Here is a 15,122-nt window from a genome sequence, read left to right on the forward strand (position 1 = left end):
AGATGAAATACCTACAACATGAGACAGGACACAATATCAAGATCAGAAGTGAAAGTAAATGAACAACACTGAAGCTACCCATAAAAGAGAGAGAGGAGACCAGCTAAACAGCATGAGACACTGACTGATGTTGGACCATAAGATGTAGATCTACAAACTGCAGATAGGATGGCCCTGCTCTACGTAGGATAGTACAATTGTGAGAGAACACAGGATTAAATAAAACAATTTCTCAATAAGAAAGGAATGAAGGAAAATGTAAAATTTGAAGAACTGCCCAACAACAATAATACGAAATCCTTTAAAGTAGGCATCCCCTTTCACAGTTGGCAAATAAAGATGGATTTTGGCCAACAGGTATCACTGTCAGACACTTTCATTTTCCCCATTTTTAACTGGAATACTCTCTTTCAAATTCTGAAGGTGGCAGGGGTAAAATACAGGGAGCGAAAGGCTATTTACAATTTGTACAGAAACCGGATGGCAGTTATAAGAGTCGAGGGGCATGAAAGGGAAGTAGTGGTTGGGAAAGGAGTGAGACAGGGTTGTAGCCTCTCCCCAATGTTATTCAATCTGTATATTGAGCAAGCAGTAAAGGAAACAAAAGAAAAATTCGGATTAGGTATTAAAATTCATGGACAAGAAGTAAAAACTTTGAGGTTCGCCGATGACATTGTACTTCTGTCAGAGACAGCAAAGGACTTGGCAGAGCAGTTGAACGGAATGGACAGTGTCTTGAAAGGAGGATATAAGATGAACATCAACAAAAGCAAAACGAGGATAATGGAATGTAGTCAAATTAAGTCAGGTGATGCTGAGGGAATTAGATTAGGAAATGAGACACTTAAAGTAGTAAAGGAGTTTTGCTATTTAGGGAGTAAAATAACTGATGATGGTTGAAGTAGAGAGGATATAAAATGTAGACTGGCAATGGCAAGGAAAGCGTTTCTCAAGAAGAGAAATTTGTTAACATCGAGTATAGATTTAAGTGTCAGGAAGTTGTTTCTGAAAGTATTTGTATGGAGTGTAGCCATGTATGGAAGTGAAACATGGACGATAACTAGTTTGGACAAGAAGAGAATAGAGGCTTTTGAAATGTGGTGCTACAGAAGAATGCTGAAGATAAGGTGGGTAGATCACGTAACTAATGAGGAGGTATTGAATAGGATTGGGGAGAAGAGAAGTTTGTGGCACAACTTGACTAGAAGAAGGGATCGGTTGGTAGGACATGTTTTGAGGCATCAAGGGATCACAAATTTAGCATTGGAGGGCACCGTGGAGGGTAAAAATCGTAGAGGGAGACCAAGAGATGAATACACTAAGCAGATTCAGAAGGATGTAGGTTGCAGTAAGTACTGGGAGATGAAGAAGCTTGCACAGGATAGAGTAGCATGGAGAGCTGCATCAAACCAGTCTCAGGACTGAAGACCACAACAACAACATTTTTTTCCAAGAAAATGCCAGGATCTCTCTTCCATAAGACACAAGAACACCACCCAAGAAAATGTAAAGAAGTAGGAGCAGTACGGACCTTACAGATCCTCCTATGGAATATAGAAAGTGCAATGGACATAGCTCAAAGGCCTATGACATAGCAATCCTAACACGCATTTTTAACCAAAAACTGGCAATACCCAGAATTTTACTGCACTCATGTCCACGCAAAACAAATCAACAGAGGAAGACCCAGTGGAGGAATAATTGTCCTCATAAAACCAGAATTAACACCAATAACTGTAACTATCAAACAGGAACGCACAGTCCTGATAGAAATGAAACACATTACAACAATATCAGCATACTTCCAACTGAATAAAACAGCCTGTGATGTACTAGATGAAATAGGGGCCCTGATCACTCATAGTAAGCACAATAAACCATTAATTATTGCTGGAGACTTAAACTGCAGAATGGACATAACGAAACTACAAAGCAAAAATAATAATGGAAAAGTTGCAGAAAGTAGGCTTTATCCTATTAAACAATCCTAACATCTCTACATATATTTCTCACAATGGCAAGAGCACAACAGACATCACATTCGTAAGGGGACCAAACAGACACAATATATCACCTCTCTGAACTGCAGACTACACGCTACTTTGAAATGTATCCCTCCGGAAATAAATATCCAAGGTGAGTGATGAGAAGCACGAGAAAAAGAGGAAGAAACACTTTCAAGAACAGTAGATATTGGGAAAGTGGAAGCAAAATCAGGTGACATAAAACAAATTGAAATGCTAATAGACAGTTCATGACTAGAGGAAGAAAAAGGAGCAATAGGAGAACTCCTAAGACAAGCCGCCAATCCCAGATACAAAAGATGGATGAAAAAAATTGGTTCCATACAGGATGTTACAGGCTAAGAAAAGATATGCTGCAAAGCGTAAGTCAACTGAAAAGGTGCACAGAAAACACTACACTCCTCAGGACTTATGCTGAAAAATGATATATCAATAAGAAAACTCTTAAAGAAAAGGGGAACGTTCTAGGCAAGAGAAGGAAGGAAACTAGTGGAGGAAGCCACAAGAGACCCTTACATTATGCCCCAGAAAAGGAGTTGAAACACATTACATCAATTTGAAAGAATGGGAGACACGCTTCAACAATATAGTGAACAAGGAAGGACTAAAAGACAGACCAGAAGTCAGACAGAACACAATGCCACAAACAACTACGGAATGGAGCTCAAAGATGTCCTTAACAGCAAAAGAACAAAAAATGCTGCAGGTTCTGATGGACTTTATAGGGAATATTTAAAAGACACTGTCCAAATATTAACGCCAAATTGGAAAAAAAAACAACTCTACAGTAAGTGCACAGAAACAGCCACCATTCCAGAACAGTGGAGACAGACAATAACAAAAGTGCTATATAAAGGTAAAGGAGTCCCCAATGACCCACAAAAACTCATGTTTCAAAGTATTCACAAAAATAGTAACAGAAAAAAATAAAGCAATCAATCAATGAACACCTCCTTGAAAGCCAAACAGGATTCAGGAAAGGAAGATTAACTTTGACTGTGATAGAACTCTTAAAGAGTGTATTGGAAGCCCTTGGAGACAGAGAAAAGTTTTGTGTAGTATTTTTAGACTTCAAAAAAGGATTTCATTTTATAAACAGAAAATTAGTGGCCAAAAAACTAGAGGAAGCCCTAAATGAAAACAAAATATGGACATGAATCATAAGTGCAATACTGTGATGGACCAAACTGATGATTTCAGACAACCTCACCCTCTCGGAGGTGAGACCTCAATCAAATGGAGTGCTTCAAGGAGACCCACTGAGTCCTCTGTTATTTATCTTTGCAGCAGAAGAGATTGTATGAATACCCCAAAGGTAGGGTGCAATCTCATATGTGTTTGCAGACAGTATTGTAATAGGGCCAGAGGACAATGAAGATTTACAACAAGCAATAAATAATATGAAAGATTGATGCATTGAACACAGCCTCAAAATAAATGTATCGCAAACAGAAATGATGGTGCTCAGAAATCGAGGAAGAGTATCAGCCGAGATCTTCATAAGGGAGAGAAAACTGAAAATAGTACCAGACTTCAAATACATAAATGTCACAATAGAAATAACTGCAAAATGTTTCACAAAGCATGTAGTGGAGAAAGCAATGCAAGCAATAATGGCAATCCATGAAATAGAATACTTTAGATCCCTCAGCCTAGAGACAGTAACATTGCTGTCAGAGCCAAAATCTCCCCATTATGGTGTAGAAATTATCAGATCACATCTCACAGTAAAAGCCTAATGACACTAGAAGGAGTAAAGATGAACTAGATAAAGAAAGCTATTGGAGCATCCCACACTACAAAATCCAGACTTCTGTATCTGCTGGCAAGCGAACCCTTCCTCATTGAAGACCTATGGGCAATCTGATGCTACCCAACACCAGTGCTTTGGAAAATCTATGAAAAACATTGAAGGAAGGAAGATAAGATATACCTCCAGAATTTTTCAGCACAGGTGCCATGATTGACTGAACACAGACAAAGAAGTACTTTGAAATGAGACACCTGCTCACCAGAATGGCAGTCCATTGTTTCTACCACCTTATTAGCAACTACACATCATATCATGAACCAAATGCAATGTGCGAGTCTAAACTGTCATCAAATATCAGACATTACAATATATAGATCTTTGCCGAAAGGACATAGTCAATAAGTGACTATGCAAACCACAACATGTAAAATTTCTAATTTCGTGTTTTATCATCATTGTACTTGGAACTTGTATGGCTATTTGGCTGCTATAAACTTATTATTACTTCTTTCCTTTCTCAGACGTTATGTCTGGTTAAAAATGGAAAGTGACGCAGACCTATATCAAGCATGACTCCCTTTCAACTGTACGGTATATGTTACATTGCATTTAGGAACTTTCGGGTAATTGAACATGTATAAATTATTACAGATTTCTATAGTTGTATATATATATATGTTTGGATGTAGCTGTATTGCATTGATGTACTGGTGGATATTGTGTGGTATGACTCCTGTAGTTGATAGTATAATTGGTATAATGTCAACTTTATCCTGATGCCACATATCTTTTGACTTCCTCAGCCAGTTGGATGTATTTTTCAATTTTTTTCTCCTGTTTTCTTCTGTATATTTGTTGTATTTGGTATGGATATTTCGATTAGTTGTGTTAATTTCTTCTTTTTATTGGTGAGTATGATGTCATGTTTGTTTTGTGGTGCTGTTTTACTGTTATAATGGTTCTGTTCCAGTATAATTTGTATTCATCATTCTCCAGTATATTTTGTGGCTCATACTTGTATGTGGGAACGTGTTGTTTTATTAGTTTATGTTGTATGGCAAGTTGTTGATGTGTTTTTGCTACATTGTCATGTCTTCTGGGGTATTCTGTATTTGCTGGTATTGTACATCTGCTTGTGATGTGGTCTACTGTTTCTATTTGTTGTTTGCAAAGTCTGCATTTATCTGTTGTGGTATTGGGATCTTTAATAATATGCTTGCTGTAATATCTGGTGTTTATTGTTTGATCCTGTATTGCAGTCATTAATCCTACTTTCTTCGTATCTGTTGATGTTATGTGATCTAAAGGTTTGTAGAAGTGGTTATGAAATTGCAGTGGTGTAGCCGATGTATTTATATGAGTGATTGCTTTGTGTATTTTGCTAGTTTCTGCTCGTTCTAGAAAGAATTTTCTTAAATTGTCTACCTGTCCATAATGTAGGTTTTTTTATGTCGATAAATCCCCTTCCTCCTTCCTTTCTGCTTAATGTGAATCTTTCTGTTGCTGAATGTATGTGATGTATTCTATATTTGTGGCATTGTGATCGTGTAAGTATATTGAGTGCTTCTAGGTCTGTGTTACTCCATTTCACTACTCCAAATGAGTAGGTCAATATTGGCATAGCATAAGTATTTATAGCTTTTGTCTTGTTTCTTGCTGTCAGTCCTGTTTTCAGTATTTTTGTTAGTCTTTGTCTATATTTTTCTTTTAGTTCTTCTTTAATATTTGTATTATCTATTCCTATTTTTTGTCTGTATCCTAGATATTTATAGGCATCTGTTTTTTCCATCGCTTCTATGCAGTCGCTGTGGTTATCCAATATGTAATCTTCTTGTTTCGTGTGTTTTCCCTTGACTATGCTATTTGTCTTACATTTGTCTGTTCCAAAAACCATATTTATATCATTACTGAATACTTCTGTTATCTTTAGTAATTAGTAGAGTTGTTGATTTGTTGCTGCCAGTAGTTTTAGATCATCCATGTATAGCAAATGTGTGATTTTGTGTGGGTATGTTCCAGTAATATTGTATCCATAATTTGTATTATTTAGCATGTTGGATAGTGGGTTCAGACCAAGGAAGAACCTGAAAGGACTTAATGAGTCTCCTTGGTATATTCCACACTTAATCTGTATTGGTTGTGATGTGATACTATTTGAATTTGTTTGGATATTCAGTATGGTTTTCCAATTTTTCATTACTATGTTTAGGAACTGTATCAATTTAGAATCTACTTTGTATATTTCCAATATTTGTAGTAACCATGAGTGGGGTACACTATCAAAAGCTTTTTCGTAATCAGTGTATGCGTAGTTTTAGCTTGATATGTCACCTCTGCATCTATTATCAGTTGCTCTTTACATCCTCGTGCTCCTTTGCAACAGCCTTTTTGTTCTTCATTTATAATTTTGTTCTGTGTTGTATGATCATTAATTTCTGTGTAATGACTGAAGTTAATATTTTGTATATTGTTGGTAGGCATGTTATGGGGCAATATTTAGCTGGGTTTGCTGTGTCTGCTTGATCTTTGGGTTTCAGATAAGTTATTCCATGTGTAAGTGTATCAGGGAATGTGTACGGGTCTGCAATGTAACTGTTAAATAATTTGGTTAGATGTGAATGTGTTGAGGTGAACTTCTTTAGCCAGATATTTGCTATTTTATCTTTTCCAGGGGCTTTCCAATTGTGTGTAGAATTAATTATTATGATTATTATTATTATTATTATTATTGTTGTTGTTGTTGTCGTTTTTTTGCTCTTATGTACTCATCTTGCCTTTTCTATTCCCTTATGTTGGTTCTCCCATTGAATCTGTGCATTATAAATACATGAGTATCTTTACATGTCCATGTATGTGTTTTTCAGTGTATCGTCTAACTACTCCCAGAAATTTATTACTAATTTTTGATCCTTCTTGTTCTTGTCATTATCAGTGCATGTCCATTTGTTATTGTGTATTTTTTATTCACTTCTTATGGTCAACATTGAGATTATTTCTCTCTTACTTTTTACTTCTGTTATTCCATTCTCGAGTCTCTTCTTTACTATGAATGTTCTACCTAAGCAAATAAATGTGTGGTTTTCATTCCCCACTCATATTCCTGATTTTTCTTTCAGCACTGTGGAGCCTTTTGAATAACACTATATTTGCCTCCCCAAATTTTGTTTCTTGCATGGGTAGTAGCTCAATGCTTCTCTCTTACATCTTCCCTATCACGTGATTAAGTGTACCAGTCTCGGCCATTCTGTGTTTACAATGCCCATTCCAAAATTAACATTAATCTTTTTTGAGTTTCTAGCTCCAACTCTTCCTTTATGCTCTTTTTGGCAGGTTGCCCAGAATCTGAATGTTTTCTTGCAGTGATCATATTTGATGAAGGGCTGCACCTCTGGGGTTATCTCAACTTGATTGTGTGATTAGTTTATCATTCAAAATAAATTCTATTGATCTACTTTTCTGCTTGGCAGTCTGAAGAGTCTGTTTGTTTTTAGCTTTCTAATTTTAGTTTGTAACTGATTATAAACTAATCAATTTCAATTCAAAAGTAATTTAGGACAATCACATCTGTGTTCTAGCTCTTTTTTGTTTGGTAAAATATGGTAAATTTCAGTTTTAGTTTTGTTTGGTCCATGTCAAATGCATTCTGTACTTCTTTTATTCTCAAATATTTCTGGTAGGACATGTGTTATTGTTCTCAGCAAATTATACTGATGATGTATGACCTCTGTCATGGCTGTTATATCTGAAGCTATCCACTGAGGACTTATTTCATCCCCCCACCCTTCCCCTATTTTAACATTAAATATCCTTCCACCACTTATAAGTTTGTGATGGAATTTCCTTTAGTTTTCTATAGGTCTTTGGACACCTCACCAGTATTGAAGATGTTGATACATAAACTTGAATGGTTTCTATGGAATATTTTCATTTTTGAAACAAGTCCTGTTTTTCTGTCTGATAGTTCTTTGATATTTAAAGTATTTTTTTTTTTATTTTCTGCTGTACTGTAAAAATTACATCTGAATTACTTTCCTGCCCTGTCCCTGATCTTCACTTTCTGCTGTACCTCTTATAACACTTCTGTAATTCCATTTGATTTTACATAATTCGTCTTCGAGTTTCACTTACCCTATTTGACATTGTAGGAATCTGAAATTTATTCTTCCTAAATAAGAAATGCTAGAAGCATATTGGTTTTAAAGATACATGCTGTTATCTATTCAGTCACACTTTGTATAACAAGGTGAAAGTTCAGAAGTAATTGGACATGCTCTGAAGCCAGTGTTTGAGTTCCGTGGGCCAGAATACACCAGGAACTTGTATGTGGTAGCAGAGCCTTTAACAACCTTACTGTGATGCATTTTTCTGGTAGGGCCTGAGAAGCTGGGAAAGACTTGTTGCATAAGTGTAATGCAGATCTATTTGTTTGGGACACTGGTAGGTCATCCTCATGCAAAACTTTCAGTAACTGTTTAAAATAGTTGAAATAACTTGTTGTTTTTATCTTAAAAGTTTACCGCAAAAGTTTGTAAATTAAAATGAAAGCTAGAGAACACAGATTTCTTTCACAGTTATCTATTTGTAGCTGTATTATTGATAGACTATTACCAACATCTGTTACTGCAGAGAAAACACCAGACGTTCAGTTATGGGAATGTAACTGAATCTGCTCCAGTTCAGCGTGTGCCTTTGCAACAACTGTTGCAACAGGGTTTATCAGTACTTGGTGCACCACCAGGAACCACAAACATGCAAGAGGAAGGGAAAGACAAGGTATGTTTGATAACAACAGTTTCATATCATTAAGAGCAGTGCCCCCCCCCCCCCTCCCTCCCTCTCTCTCTCTCTCTCTCTCTCTCTCTCTCTCTCTCTCTCTCTCTCTCTCTCGTGTGTGTGTGTGTGTGTGTGTGTGTGTGTGTGAGAGAGAGAGAGAGAGAGAGAGAGAGAGAGAGAGAGAGAGAGAGAGAGAGAGAGAGTGAACAGATGTATTCCATAGTCGTTGCATGAATTTATTGGAATTGTGTAGCAGGTCTATACAGTCAAGAAGTATCGAATTTTATTCTAGTTCAGTAAAAGTAATTACCCCAAGTGATAAAAAAGTTATGTTGTTCTTGGCAAAAGAAAAATAGGTCCCTCATTGAATAAAAGTGAGAAATTAGGTGAGGGCTAACAAATAACTACTCTGTAAGAGCTGAGTGATGAATGAGCAGGTACTTTCAGCCTAACCTTAGTTACTGATCATCTCAAATGAAAAACAGCCCACAGTTACACTAAATTCTGTTTATTTTTAATGTTGACCATGGTTTCTGCTATAACAATATAGCCTTCTTAAGAAGTCACACACACTAATAAATGAAGAATGTCTCAGCCCAGTGGCTGTGTCAAGTCCACTCATGTACTAGGGTGCTAGTTGCAGAAATAATGTCAATCATTGGTAGTGTTGCTATGTAAAACAACTATGGTTGGCTGGTAGAATTAGCCCTGTAATTTATTAGAGCATATAATTTGCCTGATAAACCATGCTACGTACCTCACTGTGGTGTGCACCACCTATGGTGCACGTGATGCAGCACATTTGGCGACCGTGCACCCAGTGCAACAGAGGTAGTGATGGAGGACATACATAGTCATATGTAATTTTACTTATGTTCGAAACAGGCTTACGACTTTTGAAGTTATTTTATTGGTCTTGATGCTGGGCTAAGACATTTCTCATTTATTAGTGTGCATGACTCCTGAAGAAGGCTATAATATTATAGCAGAAACCATGCTCAAGGTTTAAAATAAACAGAATTTAGTGCAACTGTGGGCTGTTCATCATTCGACACAATTTCATAACAGTTACTGTTGTTACTCTCATTTCTCCCATCACCTACTCCACCTGACACAGACCCTAACCCCATTCCAGGTGCAGTGTTGGCGCAATGTAATCAGCTGAGAGAAAGTTGCCATGCAGGTATATATACGTGTATTCTTTTAGCTTTAAAAGAGGATTTATTTGACAGATAGCATCACTATGTCTTGATTATGTGCCTGTCAACTACTCAGTGCCCCAACAGTATGGTGAGCTATTATCTTTACTTAATCTGTTATTTAAATTCCACAAAATACTTTCCATTTCTATATTTTTTATGAAAAGATATACATTGCTGCATGTCTGGGGTGCTTTAAATATTTTAAGGTGTGACATGGCATTTTGTCAGCTGGTCTTATTCTCCTCCTTCTTATTTTGTAAGTGTGAACTCTCTGGGATGCTGCTACAATGAGTTTTGAGATTTGTTTTGTTTTGAGAAAGAGAAGTTTATGTAGGAGGATAAAATGTTAGATTGTATGTCACACCTACATGAATAAAATAGTTTACTCAAACTTCCCATTGTATTTTCAAGCTTTACTGATTTTGCAAAAACCGTGCTATAGTCTAAGGCCAATGGTAGCGTTAATCTGATCCTATCGTGTTCCTTGTCCTGTAAATTGTTTCATGTCAGTGAAGGTGTCCTTCAGTACCAGTTGTTGGAATCTCTAGTGATGGTACCATAGTCATGGACCCTCTTCCCATTATCAAGTATCTTGCATTGAATCATCATAAGTGTCTGAATTTGGCAACATAATCCTAAATTACTGTTGTAGAAACACACAGTAAATGCACCACAGTGTACCTCAATGATCACTTTCGAGTATTACTCTTTTTAACCATTTCCATTAACTGTATTGTGAGGAAAAGAAGCTTGGTTGTTCCCACGTCACCATTATGGAGACTACTTGTGTCTACAATACAGAACACACTAATGTCATCCAGTCATGTTGTTGTCTCCCTCAGAAATTTTTTTAGTGAGTAAAGGAAAGTCTCTCCGAAGAGCTCCCTTCTGAAGTAGTAACTATATTCATAACTTTATTATGCTTTGATTTTCTTTCTTCAAGATATCGGACTAACAGAACTATTTGTCGAATATGCAATATAGATCCTTTTGTTAATTTGTTGATACATTATCTTCAGATACTTTGCTTCTTATGCAGATGGATTTTCCCATTATAATGTTACTCACTACCAAGGAATTGGAGTCATTCATTTTTTGACAGCAGTGTATTTGGATACAGTTAATCCATTCTCTCTATTTTTGGGATGCAAATATTTTATTGATTTCTACATAACCAATCAAACTTTTTGCTTTGATTGTTGCACCTAAATGTTGAACTGACTGCTGTAATACCTGGAAATTGAAAAGAAATAATTTTTCTCTAATTAGCTTATTTTTGGGAAAGGAATTAATTTGCCTCTTTTTATATATTTGCACTTCGCTGTTCTGTATGCCTGATGGTAGTTTCTGTACAAGAGTGAATTGTGATTTAGTTGTCTGGGTGTTTTTGATATGAACCTACAGATGTCCACGTAACATTCAGTATATCTCAGATTTCCAGAAGTAAGTGCAATATCAGTTTATTTTTAGCGGCCCAGTTATGGGACAATGACTCTCCACTGTAGATGTGCCTGTTTGTACACATCTTATATACAAAAATTACTATTTACATTATTGAGAGCTGCTTTCTTCACGTTTTATGAGATTTTCTCCAGGGTCAGGTAGTAAAATGAAATATTCCCTTTCACAGTTTATTTTTTAAATTGAATAAAAGAATGCTGCATGGACTTATGATTGAAGAAGTGTTAGAGTAACTGGAGAGGTATGAAATGAATGAAGACTATGCTGATAACTTAAAATTAGTGATTATTCCACCCAACGTAAATAAAGTGACAGATGAAAGAGACACCAAAGAAAATCCACTAATCAGTGACTATATTGTACAATATGTCGCAGGTAATTCAGAACTTATAACCAGAAGGAATGGGAAGGATGAAGCTTATGTTACCAACTTACCTCCAGAAGCTAAGCAAAGAGAAGCATTAGGACATAGATGGGAAAACACAAAAAAATCACCATGTTGCAGAATATTTAGCAAATAATACAGTGTGACAGGTGTTTGAGGATTTTTTCCTTGAGGGACTAATGAATACTGTTACACAAAAAAGCAAAGTCTATGTTTGCCAACAGAACAATATAAATTTTCTCCTAGCCAAAGAAGAGCTAAAATTCTTTGTAGGCATACTACATCTTAGTGGGTATCATAAGCCATAAGATTCTCCGTGAGAGTAATGTACAGGGAATAGGTGTTGATCTACTGGAGATGTGGATATCATTTTATAGGACTAGGACAAAATCAAAGACATAGTGGTGGCTGTCAATCATCCAGATCATTAATATCTGGATAGTAAACATATGGTGTGCATGTCAGATTGCTAACCCAAAAGAGGAGCTCTCGCTTTTGGATGTCCAAGAGAGAATATAGATGTACCTTTCAAAGAAAACAGGATCAACACCAAAATGCAATGAAGCAAAGTGATGGGAGTATGGGTGAGCAAAGAGATATGACTATACCCAAGATACCACTTTATTGTGACAAGTAAAACACACGACAAATGTGCATACTGGAAATAAACTACAAAAATGTATGCAATTTTGGTATACATTATAAGTGTTTTGTTTCATTTCATACTGAATAGATACTCAGTAATATTACAGTGTTTTTATCTTGTTCTTGATGTTTTGTACACTTTTCTGCATTGAAATTAATAATGTGCTTTTTGATAGTTAATTTTGCCAATGTCCCAAAAATGGGACAACTATAGTTTTTGTCCTGACATAGTGATTTCACAACTGTTGATTTTTAATTAATCAATCAGGGTATCACATTAATGTCAAAAAATCTTGAAAAAATAGAATAATAAAGTTTTGAGGTGCATGTTATGGCTTAAGAAAAGCTTTTATAGTCTTGGAGACTTGTGTTGCCATCAATGAAGAATTGGGGAAGCTGAAATAGAATACCAGACTAGAGAGTAATTATTTACCTGGAATTTTATTGTTTGTTTATTTTGGTAATTTGAAGAGCATTTGTATTCTGTGTGATAAATATATGCAACACTGTCACACTTTTTCCATAGCAATGTACTTCTATATTGTTCTTGTTTCAGCAACAGTGGCCATCCCCTCTCCTTTCTAAAGAACACATAAATCAGACACTGCAACAGAGATTTTCTGTAGTGAACCCAGTGACAAAAACTACATCTGCACAAGAGAAACATCCATATCAGGTATATTTATTTTGCTGTATTTTTGAAGTGTATTAGCACATACTGAAAACAAGGATACGTAAGGCTGTTTCAAATGCTGTAGTTCAACCATAGATATCTGGAGGCACAGTTTGACAAAGAACAAGTATAATCCTCTCTGAATTAAAAGAATTGTTTCACATAATGCAATTTTGCTATTAAAATAAACACAAGAAAATACTAAGAAGTGTTTTCAACAGTTTACATCTTTTTCTTAAAATGTGTTTAAAATATCCTAATAACTTGCTGTTACATCAAAATAATTTTTTTGAGTGGTATTCTGGAAATTATCCAAATAGTTTTCTTTTAATTTGCTTAAATTTTGCTTTTAATTTACAATTCAGACTTTCGTAGAATTTAAATTTATTTATCATATTTATTTCTGCAACATACAAGATGTTATAAGTGTTGGTTCATTGCAAGTACAGGGTTATTACAAATGATTGAAGCGATTTCACAGCTCTACAATAACTTTATTATTTGAGTTATTTTCACAATGCTTTGCACACACATACAACAACTCAAAAAGTTTTTTAGACATTCACAAATGTTCGTTATGTGCCCCTTTAGTGATTCGGCAGACATCAAGCCGATAATCAAGTTCCTCCCACACTCGGCGCAGCATGTCCCCATCAATGAGTTCGAAAGCATCGTTGAAGCGAGCTCACAGTTCTGGCACGTTTATTGGTAGAGGAGGTTTAAACACTGAATCTTTCACATAACCCCACAGAAAGAAATCGCATGGGGTTAAGTCGGGAGAGCGTGGAGGTCATGACATGAATTGCTGATCATGATCTCCACCACGACGATCCATCAGTTTTCCAATCTCCTGTTTAAGAAATGCTGAACATCATGATGGAAGTGCGGTGGAGCACCATCCTGAAGATGAAGTCGGCGCTGTTGGTCTCCAGTTGTGGCATGAGCCAATTTTCCAGCATGTCCAGATACAAGTGTCCTGTAACGTTTTTTTCGCAGAAGAAAAAGGGGCCGTAAACTTTAACCCGTGACATTGCACAAAACACGTTAACTTTTGGTGAACTGCAAATTTGCTGCACGAATGCGTGAGGATTCTCTACCGCCCAGATTCGCACATTGTGTCTGTTCACTTCACCATTAAGAAAAAATGTTGCTTCATCACTGAAAACAAGTTTCGCACTGAACGCATCCTCTTCCATGAGCTGTTGCAACCGCGCCGAAAATTCAAAGCGTTTGACTTTGTCATCGGGTGTCAGGGCTTGTAGCAATTGTTAATGGTAAGGCTTCTGCTTTAGCCTTTTCCGTAAGATTTTCCAAACCGTCGGCTGTGGTACGTTTAGCTCCCTGCTTGCTTTATTTGTCGACTTCTGCGGGCTACGCGTGAAACTTGCCCACACGCGTTCAACCGTTTCTTCGCTCACTGCTGGCCGACCCGTTGAATTCCCCTTACAGAGGCATCCAGAAGCTTTAAACTGCACATACCATCGCTGGATGGAGTTAGCAGTTGGTGGATATTTCTTGAACTTCGTGCTGAAGTGTCGTTGCACTGTTATGACTGACTGATGTGAGTGCATTTCAAGCACGACATACGCTTTCTCGGCTCCTGTCGCCATTTTGTCTCACTGCGCTCTCGAGCGCTCTGGCGGCAGAAACCTGAAGTGCGGCTTCAGCCGAACAAAACTTAATGAGTTTTTCTACGTATCTGTAGTGTGTCGTGACCATAAGTCAATGAATGGAGCTACAGTGAATTTATGAAATCGCTTCAATCATTTGTAATAGCCCTGTAGTGTATCTAGTATATGGACATATATGGAGATTTAGAACATTGAAACTATTGTTTTTATGTCCTATTCTGGTGTAGATCTTTCTTTCAAGCAACTCATACAAATACTTTCTGTTAAAGGAGACAGGTTAAATAGGTGCAGTAAGATAAACATTCCCTTAGAACTTTAATTTTCATATAAAACTCTAAAGGGCCCATTCTCTTGTCCATAACTGAGGAGTGTTTTACATAACTTGATAAATGCAACAGATACAATATTTGATTAAATGAATTTTTCTGTTATCACCTAGTTAGATATGTTTGAGAATTTGAATTTTACATGACTATTAGATCTCATTTAAATTACTAAAGTGTTGTAATGAAATACATTAAAATTTTATCTTTATAACTATATATGAAGGTGTGATTTTTCCAATTTTTTCAAAA

General features: G+C 36.4%; 1 protein-coding gene across 1 annotated transcript in view; it reads left to right on the top strand.

The window, feature by feature from the left end:
* Window positions 1-15,122, top strand: part of LOC124553992 (histone-lysine N-methyltransferase eggless-like) — a 374,632-nt gene that overhangs the window by 155,570 nt on the left and 203,940 nt on the right. Inside the window, exons 6-7 of the mRNA XM_047128016.1 lie at window positions 8,404-8,550; window positions 12,800-12,919. Coding sequence (XP_046983972.1) covers window positions 8,404-8,550; window positions 12,800-12,919 — 267 coding nt within the window. The remainder of the gene's footprint in view (window positions 1-8,403; window positions 8,551-12,799; window positions 12,920-15,122) is intronic.

This window comes from Schistocerca americana, chromosome 11 (assembly GCF_021461395.2).
Source record: "Schistocerca americana isolate TAMUIC-IGC-003095 chromosome 11, iqSchAmer2.1, whole genome shotgun sequence".
NCBI lineage: Eukaryota > Metazoa > Arthropoda > Insecta > Orthoptera > Acrididae > Schistocerca > Schistocerca americana.